Source organism: Ictalurus furcatus, chromosome 14, assembly GCF_023375685.1.
Source record: "Ictalurus furcatus strain D&B chromosome 14, Billie_1.0, whole genome shotgun sequence".
In the NCBI taxonomy this organism is placed as follows: Eukaryota; Metazoa; Chordata; class Actinopteri; order Siluriformes; family Ictaluridae; genus Ictalurus; species Ictalurus furcatus.
In genome coordinates this window covers 10,720,968-10,744,234 of record NC_071268.1, presented here as the reverse complement: position 1 = coordinate 10,744,234, position 23,267 = coordinate 10,720,968, and the positions used below count along the sequence as shown (strand labels likewise).

The window sequence follows — 23,267 nt, the reverse complement described above, 5'->3', positions numbered from 1 at the left end:
GCCAAAAAAGATACATTTCAAATCGGAATATTTAAATACAAATAGGGGGAATTCCGTAAAGAAAAAAATCTTTTTAAATTTGTAGGTAATTTTTTTATGTAAAATAATTTTGAAAGAATCAGTAAGCACTCCCAATAATCACTTATCTATTTAATAGTCATAAAAAGTAACATTTTCACCAGTGTTAGCTAAACAGCTACCTTCCTTCAAAAACACATAACAATTAGCTGGTCCACATGCCTCTAAGAGGTTTGATATGTCTTGCCTATTCAATTAAATGCTTTGTGTTACACAACAAGCTTGAGATTCAGTTTGCCCTCTGGATACGACCAATTAGCCTATGTTTGCTTGTTTTTTTCACTCATGTTAAAAATAGCGTGACACTGGTATGCCTAGTGTAAAAAAATGCATGTTGTGTAATGTATTGTGAAATGCATGTGGATGTATGCCAATATTTGCTACCTTACCTGTAGAGTAGATGCAGCTGAGTCACTAGTCTCAGTCATTCCTGTGCTCCTCGGTATACTGGACACAATGTATCTCTGTCCTTTTGGCACAGGTTGTCTAACTACCAGCTTTCCTTTTCTGGTTTCTGCTAGAAACAAACTGTACCAGTAGGCATCGTTGGAAACCAGAGTGGAATCTGCAATGGTAGAGTTCCTCTCACTGATCACACTGTTCCTACAGGGAGGAGCAGCTTTACTGGGTTTCGGTTTCTGACACTTCAGTACGATGGTGACCAATATGGTGATCAGTAACAGAAACGACACTGAGCCCAGTCCGATTACCAGATACAGATTTAAATCTGAAAAGATGTCATATTCTAAAGGCACTTCAGTCATTTCAGCATAGCTTTTAAGCGCGGTCTCCACCGTGGACAGTTTGATGGTGACTGTAGCAGAGAGAGAGGGCTCTCCGTTATCCTTGGCGATCACCACCAGCCGCTGGTGGCGCGAGTCTCTGTAACTGAACATTCTGGTGGTCCGGATCTCTCCGTTGTACTGGTCCAAACTGAATAATGTAGCATCAGTGTTCTGGAGAAATTGGTACGTAACGCGGGAGTTGTGTACAGAGTCTGTGTCTATAGCAATTACTTTGGCTATAAGAGTTCCTTTATCGGTGGATCTCGGTATTTTTTCTTCCACCACTGAGCCGTGCGCGCGCCATGGAGACACTATAACCGGTGTGTTGTCGTTCTGGTCCATGATAATAATGTGAACAGTCACGTTACTGCTGAGTGGAGGAACACCAGAATCTCTGGCCTCAATATGGAAAAGAAACTCCTTCTCTATCTCATAATCAAACGTCTTTAGTGCGTAAAGGTTACCATTCTCTGGATTAATGGAGAACAGCATGGACATGGAGGTGTTCACTATTTCCTTTTCTATTATGAAATAAACTAGATACTGATTTTCATGTAAATCTGGGTCATGGGCAGTTATGGAGCTCAATAAAGCCCCGGGAGGATTGTTTTCCATAACAGATATACTGTAGAAACTCTGTGGGAACTGAGGTGCGTTATCATTAACGTCCAGCAAGTGCACTATTATAGTTTCATTGTCAGACAGTGGTGGATTTCCTCTGTCTGTCACTAATAAAGTAATGTCATATTCTGGAGTTATTTCTCGATCTAATGGTTCCGAGATTAGCAGTTCGTAGTGATAGTCAGACGATTTATTTAGAGTAAATGGGATATTTTGGTTTATTGTGAGATTAACCTTTCCATTATCTCCCGTGTCTCTGTCGCTTACACCTACAAGAGCTATAACTGTGCCGACAGGAGTGTCCTCTTTCACAGTGTTCTTCAGTGATTTGATGGTTATCTCTGGATAATTATCGTTCATATCCATAATGTCCACTGTTATTCTACACTGACTGGAGAGCGGAATGGGGCCGTTATCTTTGGCCTCTATATGCATCTCAAATATTTTCATGTCTTCGAAATCTATAGTGCCTTTAGCAGTTATTTCGCCAGTTTTTGAATTCAAATTGAACATGTCTTGAGTTTTTTCTGAGGTGTAAAGCGTAAATGAATACGTTATTTCTGCGTTTGAGCCTTCATCAGTATCAGTTGCGTTTAGTTTAGTAACAAGAGTGCCAATCGGGGAATTCTCACTCATTTTCACGGTGTATACTGAGCGGTCAAACTGAGGGGCGTTGTCGTTTGTATCCAGCACACGAACAATAATATTGGCAGTTCCGGAGCGCGCAGGGACACCGCCATCTACAGCGGTGAGAATGAGATAATGAATAGGCTGTGCTTCCCTGTCTAATGCTTTCATAAGGACCATATCGACATATTTTGTACCATCACTTCCAGAATGAATATCTATTGTAAAATGATCGCTATCGCTAATTTTGTATGTATTAACACTGTTAGCCCCTACATCCGGGTCTTGTGCATTGGGTAAAGAAAATCTTTCACCTGGTGATGCAGACTCGGAGACATCCAGTTCTACCCTATCCATTCTAAAATGTGGAGCATTATCATTGATATCTGTGATCTCTAATTCAATGTTAAAAATACGCAATGGGTTTTTGATTATCATATCCAGTTTGATAAAACACGATGTTTTACCTTGGCATAGGGACTCTCTATCCATTTTTTCAGCAATATAAAGCTCACCTGTTTTTTTATTTATTTGTAAATATTTCTTATGAACAGTGTCGAGCTTTACCTCTCTTTGTGCTAGTCCGGTAACATCTAGACCTAGATCTGAGGCTAGATTTGCAACAATAGATCCGCGATCCATCTCCTCCGGTATAGAATAACGCGTGACAGACAAAGCGGCCCTCCATGTCTCCGAAAATACAAAGAAAAGCGTCACCCAGCTGACAATTCCTGTCGTCTTCATCATTCAGCTCGGTGTTAAAAAATCAGTTTAAAAATTAATCTGTCTCCTCTCGAAAAGTCAAACTTATTATTTTTCTTTTTACAACTCCAGGATGCTCACACGCACACTGCTCTAGTTCTTTCAGATATTATGGATCCGTTATGGACATGTTAACTCCCCTTCAAGATCATGCGACTTATAGTGCCATTTATTGGCAAATAGTGACACCCGGAGTCCAACTGCGGTTAGTTCCTCTAAACAAAGAGAAGGGTAGTTTGCTTTAGATTAATTATATCACAAATACTAATTTTGTTGCAGTTATATTGAACATACATTAATAACATCCACCAGACGTGTTAGGTTGGTAGCTTCTAACACAGGCTATGTTATATATTATATATGTGCACGACATACAAGCAATCCTAACAGTCAAGTGTAGATTATATCGATATGACAGCCTCGGCAATTAAGAAAACTCGAGAAGCAGCATGGCAGAAAATATATAGGGTACGACAGAATAAATGCGTAAGAATTAAACCACACAAACTAATAATAAAAAAGACAGTTTAAACTGGTTCTATAGTCAAAACTATCATGCTTAATTAATTATTTGCACACGCCAAAAGATACATTTCAAATCGGAATATTTAAATACAAATAGGGGGAATTTCGTAAAGAAAAAACTCTTTTTAAACTTGTAGGTAATTTTTTTTATGTAAAATAATTTTGAAAGAATCAGTAAGCACTCCCAATAATCACTTATCTATTTAATAGTCATAAAAAGTAACATTTTCACCAGTGTTAGCTAAACAGCTACCTTCCTTCAAAAACACATAACAATTAGCTGGTCCACATGCCTCTAAGAGGTCTGATATGTCTTGCCTATTCAATTAAATGCTTTGTGTTACACAACAAGCTTGAGATTCAATTTGCCCTCTGGATGCGACCAATTAGCCTATGTTTGCTTGTTTTTTCACTCATGTTAAAAATAGCGTGACACTGGTATGCCTTGTGTAAAAAAAATGCAATGTTGTGTAATGAATTGTGAAATGCATGTGGGTGTATGCCAATATTTGCTACCTTACCTGTAGAGTAGATGCAGCTGAGTCACTAGTCTCGGTCATTCCTGTGCTCCTCGGTATACTGGACACAATGTATCGCTGTCCTTTTGGCACAGGTTGTCTAACTACCAGCTTTCCTTTTCTGGTCTCTGCTAGAAACAAACTGTACCAGTAGGCATCGTTGGAGACCAGAGTGGAATCTGCAATGGTAGAGTTCCTCTCACTGATCACACTGTTCCTACAGGGAGGAGCAGCTTTACTGGGTTTCGGTTTCTGACACTTCAGCACGATGGTGACCAATATGGTGATCAGTAACAGGAATGACACTGAGCCCAGTCCGATTACCAGATACAGATTTAAATCTGAAAAGATGTCATATTCTAAAGGCACTTCAGTCATTTCAGCATAGCTTTTAAGCGCGGTCTCCACCGTGGACAGTTTGATGGTGACTGTAGCAGAGAGAGAGGGCTCTCCGTTATCCTTGGCGATCACCACCAGCCGCTGGTGGCGCGAGTCTCTGTAACTGAACATTCTGGTGGTCCGGATCTCTCCGTTGTACTGGTCCAAACTGAATAATGTAGCATCAGTGTTCTGGAGAAATTGGTACGTAACGCGGGAGTTGTGCACAGAGTCTGTGTCTATAGCAATTACTTTGGCTATAAGAGTTCCTTTATCGGTGGATCTCGGTATTTTTTCTTCCACCACTGAGCCGTGCGCGCGCCATGGAGACACTATAACCGGTGTGTTGTCGTTTTGGTCCATGATGATAATGTGAACAGTCACGTTACTGCTGAGTGGAGGAACACCAGAATCTCTGGCCTCAATATGGAAAAGAAACTCCTTCTCTATCTCATAATCAAACGTCTTTAGTGCGTAAAGGTTACCATTCTCTGGATTAATGGAGAACAGCATGGACATGGAGGTGTTCACTATTTCCTTTTCTATTATGAAATAAACTAGATACTGATTTTCATGTAAATCTGGGTCATGGGCAGTTATGGAGCTCAATAAAGACCCGGGAGGATTGTTTTCCATAACAGATATACTGTAGAAACTCTGTGGGAACTGAGGTGCGTTATCATTAACGTCCAGTAAGTGCACTATTATAGTTTCATTGTCAGACAGTGGTGGATTTCCTCTGTCTGTCACTAATAAAGTAATGTCATATTCTGGAGTTATTTCTCGATCTAATGGTTCCGAGATTAGCAGTTCGTAGTGATAGTCAGACGATTTATTTAGAGTAAATGGGATATTTTGGTTTATTGTGAGATTAACCTTTCCATTATCTCCCGTGTCTCTGTCGCTTACACCTACAAGAGCTATAACTGTGCCGACAGGAGTGTCCTCTTTCACAGTGTTCTTCAGTGATTTGATGGTTATCTCTGGATAATTATCGTTCATATCCATAATGTCCACTGTTATTCTACACTGACTGGAGAGCGGAATGGGGCCGTTATCTTTGGCCTCTATATGCATCTCAAATATTTTCATGTCTTCGAAATCTATAGTGCCTTTAGCAGTTATTTCGCCAGTTTTTGAATTCAAATTGAACATGTCTTGAGTTTTTTCTGAGGTGTAAAGCGTAAATGAATACGTTATTTCTGCGTTTGAGCCTTCATCAGTATCAGTTGCGTTTAGTTTAGTAACAAGAGTGCCAATCGGGGAATTCTCACTCATTTTCACGGTGTATACTGAGCGGTCAAACTGAGGTGCGTTGTCGTTTGTATCCAGCACACGAACAATAATATTGGCAGTTCCGGAGCGCGCAGGGACACCGCCATCTACAGCGGTGAGAATGAGATAATGAATAGGCTGTGCTTCCCTGTCTAATGCTTTCATAAGGACCAAGTCGGCATATTTTGTACCATCACTTCCAGAATGAATATCTATTGTAAAATGATCGCTATCGCTAATTTTGTAAGTATTCACAGTGTTAGCCCCTACATCCGGGTCTTGTGCATTGGGTAAAGAAAATCTTTCACCTGGTGATGCAGACTCGGAGACATCCAGTTCTACCCTATCCATTCTAAAATGTGGAGCATTATCATTGATATCTGTGATCTCTAATTCAATGTTAAAAATACGCAATGGGCTTTTGATTATCATATCCAGTTTGATGAAACAGTTTGACGTTTTGGCCTGACATATACCTTCTCTATCTATTCTTTCAATAATGTACAGCTCCCCTGTTCTCTTATTAACATCTAAATATTTTTTGTTATTAAATATATCTAACTTTACCTCTCGTTGAACTAGTGCTCCTACGTCCAGTCCCAAGTCTGCAGCTAGATTTGCAACAACAGACCCTCTCTCCATCTCCTCCGGTATAGAGTAGCGCGTTACAGACAAAGCCGATCTCCATGTTGCCGAAAATACAAAGAAAACGATCGTACAGCATATACATCCCACAGTCTTCATTTTCCAGGCCAAAAATCACTTTCACAGCTTCAGGTGATGTATTACCTCTCTAAAAGTTCTCTTAGTCTACAATGTTACTTAGGTACTTAAAATAGTACAGACTGCGAAATGCGATCACGGAAAGTGCTGTTGTCCTTTCAGATTTAATGGAAATCTGAGAATGATGTTCACTCCCTTTTAAGAGCAAGTGCCTTTCAGTGTCATTTACTAGCAAACAGCGACACCCGGAGACCAATGCTTCGATAAACACAGAGAGGATTAGTCTATCTTAGAGTAATTATTACCTACGAGTAATATACTTAATGTGTCCACAATTGCTGCTGTTTGTTGCACTTGCGTTAAACGTATACATGATCAAAATCCATCATGTGTTAGGTTGGGGCTTCCAATTTCAGCACCACAAGTGGACAGCGACACGCAAGTCAGTCGGTGTCACGCACTGCAGTGGATAGCGGCATACAAAAAAAGTAAAACAAGCCAGATAAGCTTTTATTATTATTATTATTATTATTATTATTATTATTATTATTATTATTATTGTTGTTGTTGTTGTTGTTGTTGTTGTTGTTGTTTTCTGATAGTTTATTCTATTGACAGCCTAATTGGGTAAATGGATAAATTATGCTTTTGACCTATTTTGGATAATGATTACATCCACATCGCACAAGTTGATGTACATATCACACGTTAATTGAATTGTAAAACAATTACAAAATTCATGAAGTAACAAAAAATAAGTAATTCAATGTAAAAATTAAGTGATTCAATGTAGTCAATGTAAGAAATAGAAAAATAACGGTTAACTACTGTCTGAAATCGGCAGACTGCAAACTACTTTGCTAGATTTCAGAAATTTGTATAGTAAATTAGCTAATACAGCTAACCTTTTTTTTCCATTTGCAGGAAGTCACAGAAGAACAGAAAGAAATCAAATAAATTCAGCCTGTTTGTTTGTTTGTTTTCTGCCTTTTAGATGGCCAAATCATCACATAGATGGCTGTGATCTTGGGGAAGTTTGGAGCAGCCTCTCAATCAATATTCAGGGCACTTCTCTCCTTCCTGAGATGAGCATGTACACAAAACCCCACCCAGAGTCTAATGTGGTCAGCAAAATTCATTCTCATTAGCTAAGTAGCTATCTGCCAAATAAATAAAATAAATTGAAGACACAAAAATATCCCAGTTACTTTTCTAGCTGTTTGGTGCAGAATTGGGCTACATACATTAGCTAGCTGTTTAACTTACAAACATAGACTATAAATTTAACTTTGCACCAAACACAAAGAGGTGAGTTTAACCCTGCTGCATAGTTGCCTGAGCCATGCACCACTGTCCAGTTTAACCCCACTCTTTACCTGCTTTAGATTTAGCCTGGCCTTACCTCTATCTATCTATCTATCTATCTATCTATCTATCTAACTAAATAACTAACTAACTAACTAATCAGCATTTAATATTTAGGTACTTCTCTTTCACACTCTGTATTGTATTCTTGTATAATCTATTTTAAGTTCTTGAATTTATTAATTTGTTTGTTTGTTTTTTTACGTACAATGTTTCTGGCTTTACTGTATTTCACTGTATTCCATCTATCCAAGCACTAAAGATGGTTAGTGACTGATATGGTTAAAGACAGTGGACCATAAGCTCAACCAATGAGTCCTGCATGGACGTCTAATTTTCCCATATTGATTTCTCAGGCTTTTGCTACACAAGCTTTCTTTAATCACATTACTTCATCAATTAATTTACAGTGTTCTCAATATTTTTAACATTTATGGTGCTGAATTTTTACATTTATGGTAATGAGTGAAATCTCTGGCCTCTGTGGTACCCTAGGCTCTATAAATTAAGAGAAAAATGAATGATGTGGGGTAGCAAGATCCAACCAATCAGGACAAGGAGGGAATCATTTTACCTGGTAAACCTGGAAGCTCTCCCTTCAGCCTTTCTTGCCTAGGCATGTGTTTTGAGGGCATGGGTTTGAGGGAAACCTAACATGAGGGCTGTATTTCTACAGTAGGAAGTCTGTTATTTTAGGTACTGTCCACTGACCCACAAATAACCAGGTAATTAACTGCAAAAAATAGTGATTGTTGTACAAACATCATGTTGCCTAGTTGATTATACACTATATGGGTAAAAGTTTATGGATACCTGACCATGACTCCCGTGTGGGTTTCCTCCAAACATGGGGTTGGAGATACATGATTGTCTAGGATGTGTTTGTATGCTATATCATTAAAATGTCCCATTTTCCAACCAGTTATACACATTTTAGTGTGGTGTATGCACTTTACTGTAAAGCTATGCTTTGTCAATAAGCAAAGACGGACATTAGTTAACCTAAGGTATGCCAACACACCTATGGGTTGGTGTTAATTGCACACTCAATTGTAAACCATAAGATGATGTTATTAGTTTAGGAAGGTTTGACCCTCATGTAGTTTTACTGAAATGTGTAAATTATGATGGTTAACTGTACAAAATTATGTGTTGTGTGCTGAAAATGAGCTGGCATCAGGTCTAGCATGCTTTAGTCATGCATTTTGTTAGTGTGTTAAAGGGATGGATTGTAAATGAGCCAATGCAGAGAAATATGATGATAATCAGTTGTTGCGAGTATCAACTAGCTACTATGACTTTGACTATGACATTATGCTCAACATGAACCTAAACTCATACTTCAGATCAGTACAACTTTTTCAGATCAACACATCTCTGTAAGTTTGCTGTTCATATGTTCATATGTTCATATGCATTTTGTTAATGAATTAATAAGAACTAAAATAAAATGTAAATAACCAATATTTACCATTAGCTAGAATTCGATTTGTGGCCTATATGTTACCTGTTAGAGTCTATGCTAGTCTGACCTGCCATTAGCAAAGAAAATAGTCTAACGTGGTTAAATACAGACAGTTAATCTTGCATCAACCTGCATTTTCTAATTAGATGGAGTTCATGCCTCCTAGGGAGGCTTACTCCAGCATAATGAAACATTTTAATGAGGAAGAGCCAGGGGTGTTCATTGTTAAGGCTAAGACTGCTGGTGCCCTGTCCACATTCAGGTGCACACAGATTGCTATAGTACTAACTATATAGGGTAACATGAGTAAGGTCAGATCAGATGACAAATTGGTATGATTCTTGATATTTTTTGTATGTTGATGGATTTGATTGGATGCTAAACTGAAATAATTAGGTGCTGACCTGAGCATATTCAATGGATATAGCATTCAGTCATTGGCTAGATGACAAAATAAACCACTTAACCAGTGTGGTCTGGAGTAGGATTACAGAACATGCCTTCAAATACAACGAAATTAAATGTTTCTACATTTTAAAAATATATATATACGATAATGAGCAGTAAGCAGCACTACACTAATTTGGTGTGAAAACTCTTTGCTTAAAAACACCATCAGGAGTCTCCGGTACACTTTGTGCAATTTTATAAGGAAATTGGCTGATAAGTTTTACTGAGCATCTTGGTAAGCAATTCTTATGAGATTTGGAGTGCACACTTGCTTTTTTTGCATATCCCATCAGCCTTTTTCAATTGTCTGAGAATTAGTCTATTATATTGCTTTCTTTACTGACATACAACCATTCTCTCTCTCTCTCTCTCTCTCTCTCTCTCTCTCTCTCTCTCTCTCTCTCTCTCTCTCTCTCTCTCTCTCTCTGTCTCTCATTCAGATCAGTGCAGAGGTCAGAGGGATCATCATCACGGACCTAGATCTTATGGCCTTGCCTTAAATGTGTATAACACATCAGTAGTGTCATACAGAATGCTGTTATTAAAATGTTAAAATATTAAAATTCTGAAAACGAGACTTAGATTAGGTAGTAAATTTGGTGATCTGGCTATTTATTGTGCAAATTTGTACAAATAATATTTTATTTATTCGGTTCGATTGTAAACCTTGCCATCAATATTAGATTGAGGTTTTAAATATTTTGGACTGTTTGTATGTGTAATATAAGCGACCTCTAGCGGCTGTATTCCAGAACTAGAAAAACTCTTTTTTGGACAAACGGAAGCTGTAATGTAAAAAAAAAAAGAAAGAAAAGAAAAGAAAAAAAAAGGTCAAAACTAAGTCTTACATAATAAATGACATTATTTATAATGTAAATAATTTATTTAAAAACAAATGTGCTATGTTAAATGCTGAAATTTCTGTGGGGGTTATTATTATATCATTTGTCATTTATGAATATTTGTGGTAAGTTCACTGCCCTCTGCAGGCTGCTAGTGTTATTGATGATTTCATTGAAATACATCAGGAAACAGGCCTATTATATTTGAAGCTGATTAGAAGAAGCTGAGACGAACTTACCATTATGTCACGTTGGGGAATTGTAGTGGTACTGTGTCTTATGCAGTTGTTGTCCGTCTCTGTCATAGGTCATAAGCCACACTGTTTATCTTCATGCAGGCCAGTGAAGACACAGATAATGGGCACTTTTGAATGTGACCTTAATGCAGGTAAATTTCATTATCTTCAGAAAAATTAAATACTTCTAGTTTTCTAGTTTTTTGGGGAGGGTTTATAGATTTTACTTTATCTTACACCCATTTCCACTGAATAGCAAAACAAACATGACAAGCCTACTGTGTGGTGTCATACCTGGTAATAAGATAGTCCAGAATGGTTGACAGGATGTGAAAAAGAGAGACAAGTATAAAATAAGTAGTGGTCAGACAGACATGTTTCCATGGTAACTGAAGAACTATTCTATCTTTCATAGAGGGCTAAATTAACCTGCCTGCTTGACGTCTACAGGGTCAAAGGTCAGCAACTAATAAAATTCATTCTCACAGCACGGAATTTAGCATATTAGACAACAAACAGTGTCATTTTGTTCCGCAGGTGTAAATGATGAATTCTTGTAATGTACTTTTACATTTAATCATTGTATGCATTATTCATGTAAAGTATTATAGTTTTTCTCAGGTGCTTTGGCACATTTCCCAAAACACTATTAAAGTTCTCAAAACGTTAAATGCAAGTACCACAACAATTTAGACTGTAAGCAAAACTCTGTCTTGCATGTAAAAGCCAGTAACTCTGAAGCTTAAAGAATTTTGTCTGAGAGAAAAAGAGAGAGAGAGAGAGAGAGAGAGAGAGCACAGAATTTGTGTGCCTCAGTTTCATCTCTCAAATCTTTACTATTAAGTAATATTAAGTATTTATCTACAATTCTTCAATATATTACATTGAATGTACTAAATGTAAATTAGGAACTCTTCTGGAGAAAGAAGGTGTAAATGGAGTTTAATTTCACTGATCATACAAACATGCATGTCTATCTGGCCACAGCATTTTACCTATCTGAAATGTGCGTAAAGGCCTGACTGCTGACGAGCTGGGCCAATGAATTAGTAAACATCTCTTATAGGTTGCGTTACAATGTGAGAATTAATTCATGCATGTCAGGTTTCACCTGTTATCAGTTCAAATGGCATTACAAATCCAGATTACTTGCATTTATGTTGAAGTATATATATATACTTGCCAAAAACTGCATATATACATGCCAAAAACTGCGTGTACAATTTGTGGGACAATTTCAGAATATTGTTCTTCAATATAAAATTGCGAAGACTAAGAATATCTCATCATCTACAGTAAATAAAATCATCAAAAGGTTCATAGAATCAGGAGAAATCTCTGTGCACAAGGGACAAGGGTGAAAATCAATATTGCATGCCCGTGATCTTTGGGCCCTCAGGCGGCACTGCATTAAAAACAGGCATGATTCTGTAATGGAAATCACTGCATGGGCTCAGAAACACCTCCAGAACTCATTGTCTGTGAATACAGTTTGCCGTGATATCCACAAATGCTGGTTAAAGCTCTGTCATGCAAAGAAGATATATATATATATATATATATATATATATATATATATATATATATATATATATATATATATATATATAATCTCTTTTTATGTTTTTAATGCAGTGCCGCCTGAGGGCCCGAAGATCACGGGTATGCAATATTGATTTTCACCTTTGTCCCTTGCGCAGAGATTTCTCCAGATTGTCTGAATCTTTTGATGATATTATGTACTGTAGATGATGAGATATTCATAGTCTTCGCAATTTTATATTGAGGAACATTATTCTGAAATTGTTCCACAAATTTTAGATGCAGTTTTTGGCAGATTGGTGAACCTCTGCCCATCTTTACTTCTGAAAGATTCTGTCTCTCTATGATACTCATTTTATACCCAATCATATTACTGACCTGTTGCCAAATAACCTCCAGCTGTTTCTTTTTTAGAAACGCTTACTTTTCCAGTCTTTTTTTGTCCCCGTCCCAACTTTTTTGAGACGTGTTGTGGCCATGAAATTCAAAATTACCTTTTCCCCCCCTTAAAATAGTACATTTACACAGTTTTATATGTTTTCTATGTTCTATTGTGAATAACATATGGGTTTGTGAGATTTGCAAATCATTGCATTCTGTTTTTATTTATATTTATTTACATATATATTACACATAAATATTTGCCAGTTATGACTTCTGGCTGGATTATTTTGTATGGAAGTATTTACACAATAAGGATGCTGATAAATGCACTTAAGAGTAAGGCAGATCATTAAGGAAAAAACAAGGCAATAAGTTTTAATCAACAAGACCTACTCAAATCATCACATGGTCAGTGAAAATCAGCTGTATGCATACATTTGAATTCTGTTTTTACATTTGAAAACAATAAGTAATTCTTATAATACTCTGACCATGTTTTACTGAAAGTATTTTAGGACTATACCCATATAGCTGTGAATAAAGTAAACAGAATCACAGTTAATGATGAAATAATAATCTTAATCGAGTTATCCAACTATCATCTCCTGTGTGAAAAAAAAAAATTCTAAATTGCTCATCTCCTGAGTTTTAGTCCATCAGCCTGCAGAGAGAGAAACTTCAGTTTGAAGAAGTGGGTGAGTGCCATGGAGACCGTTTCCATCACTCCCTTGTAGTGTGAAAGGACACGTGGCAAACATAATTAGCCTTGCTCAGTGGTCTGATACACATCTACTGACATTCTGAACTCATTTCCAGGGCAAATTAAAAACCAAAAGGGCACCAGGGAGAGTGCAGTACTTTCAAAAGTATGTCCAATGTGGCATTTTAAGGCTGTGTTAAATTCCCCTGCAATTCCCCTCCCTTTCACTTTGAGTAATTAAAATTATATTTTTTTGAAAATGGAGCTGCTTAATGGTTTAGTAAATCAATCCAGGCCGTTCTCTGTAGACAAGAAAAAGGAATGTTCACTAGACTAGACCAGACCTTGTGGGCATCTATGGGCACCTTTTCCTAATATTAAGGATGGAGATATAATGCTGCAAAAGATACGTTTCCAGAATTTTAGCTCATTTCTCATTCTTTTTGTTTTTATTTTCTTGTGGAACAGCATGGTGACGTTCCTGCATAAATCAACTGCATTAACAATCAATCTATACACATCATTTGACTGAAACAAAAATGCATCTTTTAGAGGAGTGATTAGCCCCCTACAATGCCTCCAATGTTATATTCCTCCTTCATTATTTGAATCCGCAACTGTATGAAATATTACATAATAAAACTTGTTTTTCTGCTGGTGTTACTCCATTTAACCCTCTATTCACCTAGAAACATAAAATTAGATACCAAAATCTCATCCCAGGAGTTTTGACAGGCCTTTTCATATTAAGGTGTCTAAGTTGTCAATTAAATTGTCACTTCTCATTTCTTTTGCACTGTAAAATAAGATGAGTTGACATAATTAAAACATCATTAAATAGAAATAAATTAGAATTATAGTTAGAAAAGAAAGTGCAAGAAAAAAATCAGTAACATTAAAACTGTTCAAAATGTCTTTGTCATCCGAACACAAAAAAAACTCAAAGATGTACTAACACTGGAAAATTAAGTTGTTTTTTTTTAATGGTACGTATATCAGACGTCATAAAGAACCTTCTCACAGCAACCCATGTTATTTCTTAGAAAAATACATAATACAAATGATAATGTGTATAATTTATAATAGACATTGTCTATTAGAAAAAATACTTTATTATCAGAATTTATACAGTGATATGCCGCGATTCAGTTACACAGTTTGCATACATATTAGTATTGTACATGTTGTTCACTGAACAATAACCATGTTAGACTGATTCACCTCTTTAACTGAGCAAGCAATCAATGCAAGGCTATGGCCTGATGTTTCTGCTAACACAGAAAATTCACACTGTGGCCAAAGGGTATGTAATGCTCACAGTTTACCTAATATGATTGTCAAAAATTGTAGCACAACAATAATAATAATAATGGCATGGAAAATCTGAGCACAATGTCACTGTTGATGTTTGTTATATTTGACCTTCATACCTTTGAACAAGTTGTCCAAACAAAACAGTAGTAAGTGGTTACTCAGCCCATGATTCACACAGAAGAATAGAAAAAAGACCCCTTATGAGTTAATCAAGGATACTTTCTAGAGCTCTTCAAAGGTTCTTAGCTTCCATTAGTTCTGCTTGGACCACTTTCTGATTGGAAAGACTTGGTTGTAAGGTTCTGCATAGAACCTTTAAATAATCTTTAAAGTGTTTTTTTTTCTAAGAATATAATCAGTCCAAGCCACACAATTAGTCTGTTCACTATCCTCATGATGTATAATAAATTAATTTCATTTATTCATTCATCCTTACCCAGGGTAACCACTTTACTCTGGCCAGGATCACAGTAGATCTGGAGCTTTTACATTCCTTTACACATAGGATTGTTTCTAGAGGCATTTTTAAATCTTGGAGTAGGCAATTCACCTGCCGTCATGTTTCTGCAAGAAAACTGGAGAACCCAAAGAAAACAGACATAAATATGTGAAACACTGTACAAATGGTAACCAGACCTCCCACCTTTTTAATTTACTATACTATATTCAGGTTCATTTAGATGGCCTTAACCGATGGGATGTTAATCTCTGATAATAAGCCAGTACTTCCAACCCCTGCTGGAGTCAAGCTTTCTTCTGCTTTCTTCTGGATTATGCTTTATGTTTCACAAACATACAGACATGACAGACGTAAACCAGAAAGTGTACCTAAGAGCAAAGTGGGTCATGGGAAGCATACCACCCTGATCAGAAACATGAATTAAAATTAGAGCAGTATGGATTGGCTAAATAGGCTCGGCTCTGCTTTGGTTGATTCACTGCTTTTTCTTTTCAGCATATTTGCTTCCCCTCAACATGTTCTGTCCACCATCTCGCACACTGATGCAGTCTCTCGCCACTCTTTTTCACTATTCATTATACAGGTCATTATTGATCACCTCAGTACCTGTTTCATCCCTTGGGTCATAACTGCTGGGGGAGATGAACTTGCGTTTCTTGCCAAAGGTGGAGAAGGTGTTGTGGACATCAAGCTCACTGCGGTTACTGGGCCGCAGGGTACAGAGGGCAGATGGAGTCCCAGGGATGTAGACATTGTGTTGGTAGTCAGGTGGAGGATGACTATGTGTTTGACCTGAAGGCTGCTGCTGTTGGGGAGTTTTTGTGGGGGTGTAGCGGGGTGTCCATGCCCGCTCATGGAGGCCGGTTGCAGGGGAAGACATTTTGCACTCTGGGTCAGTTAGAAGGGGAGAGAAATTAGATATAAATATAAAAAAGTATAAATGAATTCTCTTTACATAGGTGTATCCCCATATAGTATAATATAAATGTATATTACACCAATATAACACCAAATGTATATTATATTGTATACTATACCCAATTCAAGAGAATTTATTTGTACTGTAGTATGATAGGTAACAGTTAAATGTGCATATTTAAGAAGACCATTACTACTACTACTGCTACTACTACTACTACTACTACTACTACTACTACTATATGCATAAAATATCCATCTGCTTTCAGGAATTACACAATTTCAAGAGACATACATACAAAATGCCATTAGATTAAATTTCAGTGTGGAATAATAGACACTGTATACCAGATGACATTGAATTGTAGGTCCTCACTAAATAGGCCAGTGTTCCACTTACCTCTCATTCGTGTTCCCCATGTCCAGTACTGTCCTGCAGCCACTGGACTTACATAGTTCTCAGAATCAGTCTGCATGACCTTCTTCATGAGCGTGCCATCCATATTGATTGAGTTATAACTGAAGAAAAGCCATCATAGAGATCGCCCTGATTATTATATGGGATATATGGGATAGTTATTATACAACAAGCCAAAACATTGTGCTTCCTCAGTGGTTCTTTAAACTCAGGATTTCCTGATCGGCAAAGCCAGGGGTTCTAGTCCCAGCACTGCCAGACTCTGGATTACTGATCAGAAGGTCGGGGGTTTAGGCCCTGGCATTGTCAGGCTGTCATTGTTGGGCCCTTGTGCAAGGCCCTTAACTGCTCCAGGAGTGCCGTATCATGGCTGACCCTGCACTCTGACCCCAACTTCCTGGCATGTTGGGGTATTTATATAAAATGTTGCTACTTTATATGCTAACTATCATCAGATTTTGGCTTTACTTCTACAAATGAACAGGCTGTTCCCCCTCCAAGTTCTGTGGAGGGGGTCAGTGCTTTTTATAGCAAACATATATAACCATAACATCATCTACATATAGATAGACAGATTGAGGGAAATTGTAAAAGAATAAGTAAATTGCATTGCTGTGCAAATGATCATAAAGTGACAGTCATTGGAATGTGTGATGGTCCAAACTATCCACCCATCCATCCATCCATTTTCTATACCGCTTAGCCTACTGGGTCGCAGGGAGCCGGGAGCATAGGGCACAAGGCAGGGGACACTCTGGACAGGGTGCCAATCCATCGCAGGGCACAATCACATACACATTCACACACCCATTCATACACTATGGACACTTTGGACATGCCAATCAGCCAACCATGTATGTCTTTGGACTGGGAGAGGAAATCCTGCAGCATGGGGAGAACATCCAAACTCCGCACACACAGCTGTGAATCGATCCCCCAACACTCGAGGTGTGAGGAGAACATGCTAACCACTAAGCCACCTGGTCCTAACTAAATACAATTTAATGATTTTTAATGCTGTGTGTGTGTGCGTGTGTGTGTGTGTGTGTGTGTGTGTGTGTGTGTGTGTGTGTGTGTGTGTGTGTGTGTGTTTTAGTTACCTTTTCAAAGTTGATGTTTGGTTCTTGGTAAGAGCCCAGTTAGTATTGTCTTGTTTTAACTGCAACAGAAAATACAATTTTAAACTCTCAATTAAAACTATCATGATGACTTTTTAGGCTTGTTTATTCACAACATTAAAAATAAAATGGTACTAGCAAGAACAAAAAAAAGGATTCGTTTCTGGCTGTAGAAATTCAGAAAAAAAAAAACTAAACTGATGGCTTAGTGTTTAAGGCTTTTGGCTACTTATTGGAACTTCGTGAATGCAAAGCTGCCACGGTTGGGTCCTTAAAGGCCTTTAATGTCTCAGTTGTAAATCGTTTTAAAGCGTTAGCCAAATGAACAAATTTAACCAAACCAAACATTTCCTTGTTTGATTACTAAGTGTGCGACTTACGACTGCCATCTTGTGGCCAAACATTTGAATGACTGGATTTCTTTGAGAGTGAACTCCACACACTCAGGTCTTGTGCCGTTTTCGTGGCCGAGGCGCAGCGGGGGAGGAGAGCAAATCCACTAGTGTGTGTTCCGACTTAAAACAGACGGGTACAGACTGATTCCGCGCTCTATTAATTCCCTCAGAACCCGGGATATGGAGAGCGCGTATGTAAGCAAGTTATTAGATTGGATTATTTATAATGCTTTCCCAAAACCAATTAAACCACCGAAGGGATGAAACGAGATACGATATTAATCTTCAGAGAAATCCGCACCAGCCAGAGCATTAATTAGAAAACAAATTATGTTTAATCGTTCAATGCATTAGACGTAGTCCTACGTGCTTAAATTTCTTTTTTTGTTTCCCTTTTATTTATTTATTTTACTACACCACTCGTGTGCGTTTTAATAAAAGGAAACTCTGCAACTGATGTTTTCCTTGACTTCAAAAGAGCTGGTAACGTCGCTGATATAGAAAGCGGGGGTGTCCTTCATAGCTGTTTGCTCATACTCACATTTCAAATGGACTTTATCATGTTCAAAGTGTTAAAGTTTCATAATGTTAAGTTAAAACCTATTAACATTTCTGCCACATTTCTATCTGTCAGGATGAAAATATCCAGTTTTAAATAAAACCTCATGTGGCCTTGTCATTAATAATAAATTAGACCTATATTAAGTACGCAGTGTGATAGTCCCATCTAGCGGATTTAAAATATAGCTCAAGCGTAGTCTCTCTCTCTCTCTCTCTCTCTCTCTCTCTCTCTCTCTCACACACACACACACACACACACACACACACACAAGAGCAAGTTTAGATTATGCCAGGATTAATAAAACAGATCAACTCTAATTTTTAAGTCCTGCTAAAGACCCCGGTATTGCCTAATATTATATAACAAATAGTTATGTCATGTCTTGTGCGCGTGCATGTGTGCGTGCCCTTGAGACAGTTGGGTGCCCTTGGATGTTTTGTAGCTAAATCAGACACACACACACACAAAAAACTTATAAATATAGCTACATGTATAATACATAGTTGACCTTGTTTTCAGACAAGTCGTTCACTCACATATTGCAGTTTGTTTTTGTTACAACTTCCATACATAGACTTTTATTAGACCATAACATCGAAAACGTCCTTAGTGATAAACAGACGCAGATGCTGTTAATAGAGAATGTTTTTCATCAACAAAACACCAGATATAATGTGACAAACTGAGTTCGAAGGAAACCATGCAGGCTTCTGTCACTAAACAGTAGAGCTGTGTCTGAAGAAAACAGCATGTCTGTGGAAAGCAGAATGTCTGGGTGTTGAAGAGAGTCGGAAGAAAACAGTCGGTATGAAGGAAGCAGTATGTGAAGAAATCACTTTGTCTGATGAGGGCAGTGTGTGAGGGAAAATACAATAGAACCAGTGCTATCTCAGTATAACCATGACTGAGACGCTTATAGTAACGGATCCGTCGCTTGTGGACGCACAGTGTGAAGGACAGCTGCTGATCGAGACACGCTCGTTTGTTTTTAGTCGAGTTTATTGGCGTCGCCTCTTAGTTTTGCACCTGCAACAGTAGAGTCGCTGTACTTCTTGACATTTATTACTGTAGCAGTGAATGATGATCAACGGGGCATATATGAGTACAGGTAGACAAAAATAAACACACCGTTCATTCAGCACTGGTGATTTCCTTGTGTATGTCATTATCGCGGATAGTTCAGGATTTACGGATTGAAAGCGCATTAACATTAAGCTCTTGATTTACCCCAGTAATCAAGAAAGTGTTGTTTATCAAAGTGTAATTTCTCCATTACAGAAAGAAGGTTGCTTAACTAGGACAGACTGTCAATATACTGTTTCTTTGTCAGATGGTTAAAGCTGCGTTTTACCTCGTTAGGAGTTGTCGCTCCGTTATTCGCCGAACCGCGGCTCTGTGAGCTCCGCGCCATCTTTTCAGCCTCCGCGTTATTTCTCGGCGTGTTCAGACTGTACGATTTCATGAACATGAAGTCACTTTTGGCTGATTCGGGTGTCAGGCACACCTTGTAGCAGTAGTTCTGAGCCGTGGTTCCGGTGCTGCTCTCCACACAGTTCGTAGGCACTTTCGTCCCGGTGGAAATCTGCAGATTCAGGTTGGACTTTTTGCATGCTTCGGCGGGCGGCTCGGATTCGAGTGTGCAGCACGCAGCACCGATAGAGGACAGACCGAAATCTCCAGGACAGTCCCGGTCTTTGTAGCACTTCAGCGCTGCCAGTACGATGATGGCTACTAGGAAGACGAGCGATACCACGCTCAATGAGATGATCAGATAGAAGGCGAGGTTAGAAGGCGCTCGGCGGCTGATAGCATGGTCATCGAGGTCTGACAGCGACTCCGGCACTCCGTCCACTAGTGTCAGAATGAGAGATACGGTGGCCGAAAGAGAGGGCTGCCCATTGTCCTTGACCAGTATAACGAGTCTGTGTCTTGTGGCGTCTTTGTCTACGAAGCGGCGGATGGTCCGAATTTCACCCGTGTAAAGCGCGATGCTGAACAGCCCCGGGTCCGTGGCGTGCAGCACTTGGTACGAGAGACGAGAGTTTTGCCCGGCGTCTGCGTCCAGCGCTGTAATTTTTGCTACGAGGTAGCCTGCGTCCGCCGACCTCGGCACGGTCTCAGCAGCCGCCGTGCCGTTCTTCGGCAGCGGGGAAATGACTAGTGGTGCGTTGTCGTTCTGGTCCAAAACAAACACGCTTACAGTCACGTTTCCGCTCAGCGGCGGGAAACCGGCGTCCCGCGCCTGAACTCGGATCTGAAAGTTGCGGAGCTGCTCGTAGTCGAAGGAGCGAAGAGCGTAAATGTTGCCATTGTCCGAGTTAATAGAAACATACGTGGACACCGGCATGCCCCTTATTTGACCCTCCAGGATAGAGTAGGATAGATAGGCGTTCTGGTTAGAGTCCGGATCGACTGCGCTCACAGAGCAAATGGAAGCGCCCGGTGCGTTATTCTCGGTCACATAGACGGTGTAGGACGGCTGAAGGAAGCGCGGAGGATTGTCATTAACGTCCGACACAAGAACATGAATAGTTTTCCCGGTGGAGAGCGGTGGCGAGCCTAAATCTCGCGCCGTGAGAGTGATGTTGTATTCGGCTACCAACTCTCTGTCCAGAAATTCGCTAGTCGCCAGAGTGTAATAGTTTTTAAAGGACGAGTGAAGCCTAAAAGGGACGTGGCTGGGGATCTGACAGTCCACTGCTCCGTTTTCTCCGGAGTCACGATCCATGACACTGATCACGGCTATCACGGTCCCCGGAGGCGCGTCTTCCTGAACAGGTGTGGAGACAGAGGTCAGGATGACCTCTGGCGCGTTGTCGTTCACGTCCAATATATCGACAAGTACTTTACAGTGCACGGCCACAGCAGAGGGACCTTTGTCTTTAGCCTGCACATAGAGCTCGTAGACGCTGGCTTTTTCGTAATCTACAATCCCCTTCACCCGAATTTCACCCGAATAAGAATCTATGCTGAACAGCTCGCGCACTTTCAAGGGCGCGTGACCGCTGAATGAATAGACGATCTCGCCGTTCGAGCCTTCGTCCAGATCCGTGGCGTTGAGCTTGAGCACTAGCGTTCCTCTCGGTGCGTTCTCCACCAGGCTCACCCGGTAAACAGATCTGTCGAATACAGGGACATTATCGTTCGCATCCAGTACTGTAACCATGATCTGAGCAGTGCCAGAGCGCAGCGGAGAGCCGCCGTCCACGGCGGTTAGGACCATTTCGTGCATTTTCTGCTTCTCTCGGTCTAAGGGAGACTCCAGCACGAGTTCTGCGAACTTGCTCCCGTCGTTGCGCGTCTGCACGTCCAGTACAAAGTGTTGGTTAGCACTCAGCAGGTACGAGCGGAGTGAGTTGGATCCCGCGTCTAGGTCTTGTGCGCTCTCGAGTGGGAACCGTGAGCCCGGCGCTGCAGACTCGGTAACCTCTAGATTGAACTCGCTCCACGGAAAACTCGGAGCGTTGTCGTTAACGTCTAAGATCTCAACTTCCACTCGGTACAGTTCCAGTGGGTTTTCAATGACCACCTGCAAGTGCAAGAAACAAACCGGACTCTGTTCGCATAACTCCTCTCGATCAATCTTCTCGTTCACAAACAAAATCCCGTTTTCCAAATTGACCTCTAAATATTGTTTCCTAGCTCCGGACACTATGCGGAATCGCCTGGCAGACAACCTGGAGACATCCAAGCCCAAGTCCTCGGCAATGTTACCGACAAATGCGCCGTGCTCGCGCTCCTCCAGAACCGAGTACCGAATCTGGGCGAGCACCCGGTCCAACGCGCACACACACATAAGCAGGCGAAAAGCTGACCACGCTGATGTCCATTGCCTCCTCTCGTGCCCTTGTTCCATCTCGGTTATGTCCAAAATCCTAAATGACCAGACGCACAAGTTGTGAAAAGTGGAAAAAAAATGTTTAAAAATAAATAAGAAGTTTAATAGTTGACATTATGGCATCATGTCTACGTGGAGCCTCTAAATGTATAATTTTAGAAAAAAAAAATAATAAGATCCTTCGGAGAGGCGCGAGATGTCTCTCAGCGCTGTGCTCCCCGTGTGTGTGTGTGTGTGTGTGTGTGGGTGCGTTGTGTGTGAGCAGGGGAGGCTCATACTTTGATTTTACAGCGTATTGGAGGTTTTTGAGGAATGAGTGCGAAGAGGGTCGGGAAGAATGTGGAAGGGGGAGGGGGGCGCCGTAAGGCATCTTTATTGGCCGGTACACGATTAATCCGCTCACCGCCGTGCTGAAAAACGCACTTTTAATCAACTTGACAAGCTCTGGGAATAATGAGGTGTTCCGCAACTGTTTTTTTGACTTTATAAACCTAGCAAATAGGGTTTTGATCACCCTAAAATTCAGTGCTGAGGATTGGCAAAATACATAAATACATATATATCGGTGTTAATGTATTTATGTATTTTGCCAGTAATCCTTCCCAAGAGATTATAAAGAGAACGGTGATTTACCAGATTATGAATTAAAACGAGGTGATAATCTTTGTAAGTCCCTGATATAAAAAAATAAATAAATAATTCGAGGGCACATATGGGGGCACGGTCTTGTCCTGCCCCTCCTCTCTCTCTCTCTCTCTCTCTCTCTCTCTCACACACACACACACACACACACACACACACACACACACACACTCTCTCTCTCTCTCTCTCTCTCTCTCACACACACACTCTCTCTCTCTCTCTCTCTCTCTCTCACACACACACACACACACACACACACTCTTTCTCTCTCTCACACACACACACACACACTCTCTCTCCCTTTCTTCTCTCGCGCGCTTACACAT

At 39.8% G+C, this 23,267-nt stretch overlaps 4 protein-coding genes across 5 annotated transcripts in view; all 4 read right to left on the bottom strand.

Annotated features, from left to right (window-relative positions):
• Window positions 1-416, bottom strand: part of LOC128618063 (protocadherin alpha-C2-like) — a 31,967-nt gene extending 31,551 nt beyond the window's left edge. Inside the window, exon 1 of the mRNA XM_053641444.1 lies at window positions 383-416. The gene's annotated coding sequence lies outside the window, so the exon portion shown is untranslated. The remainder of the gene's footprint in view (window positions 1-382) is intronic.
• A 38-nt stretch (window positions 417-454) lies between these two features.
• Window positions 455-3,636, bottom strand: LOC128618066 (protocadherin alpha-C2-like). Its single transcript, XM_053641449.1, has one exon. It carries the CDS (start codon window positions 2,856-2,858, stop codon window positions 459-461), a length of 2,400 nt encoding a protein of 799 aa, XP_053497424.1. The 5' UTR covers window positions 2,859-3,636; the 3' UTR covers window positions 455-458.
• A 240-nt stretch (window positions 3,637-3,876) lies between these two features.
• Window positions 3,877-6,771, bottom strand: LOC128618686 (protocadherin alpha-C2-like). Its single transcript, XM_053642433.1, has one exon. The coding sequence runs from the start codon at window positions 6,311-6,313 to the stop codon at window positions 3,911-3,913; it is 2,403 nt and encodes an 800-aa protein (XP_053498408.1). The 5' UTR covers window positions 6,314-6,771; the 3' UTR covers window positions 3,877-3,910.
• Window positions 6,772-13,629: 6,858 nt separating this feature from the next.
• On the bottom strand, window positions 13,630-22,928 carry si:ch73-233f7.1 (uncharacterized protein LOC100537710 homolog). Of its 2 annotated transcripts, XM_053642252.1 has the most exons (5): window positions 19,966-22,928; window positions 19,813-19,881; window positions 17,487-17,545; window positions 16,369-16,487; window positions 13,630-15,938 (listed from the first exon to the last, which is right to left on the bottom strand). In XM_053642252.1, the coding sequence occupies exons 1-5, from the start codon at window positions 22,315-22,317 to the stop codon at window positions 15,619-15,621; spliced, it is 2,919 nt and encodes a 972-aa protein (XP_053498227.1). In that variant the 5' UTR covers window positions 22,318-22,928; the 3' UTR covers window positions 13,630-15,618. The 2 variants fall into 2 exon arrangements, with proteins under 2 accessions (XP_053498227.1, XP_053498226.1); XM_053642251.1 differs by having other exon boundaries at window positions 19,813-22,928.
• Between the last annotated feature and the right edge of the window lie 339 nt (window positions 22,929-23,267).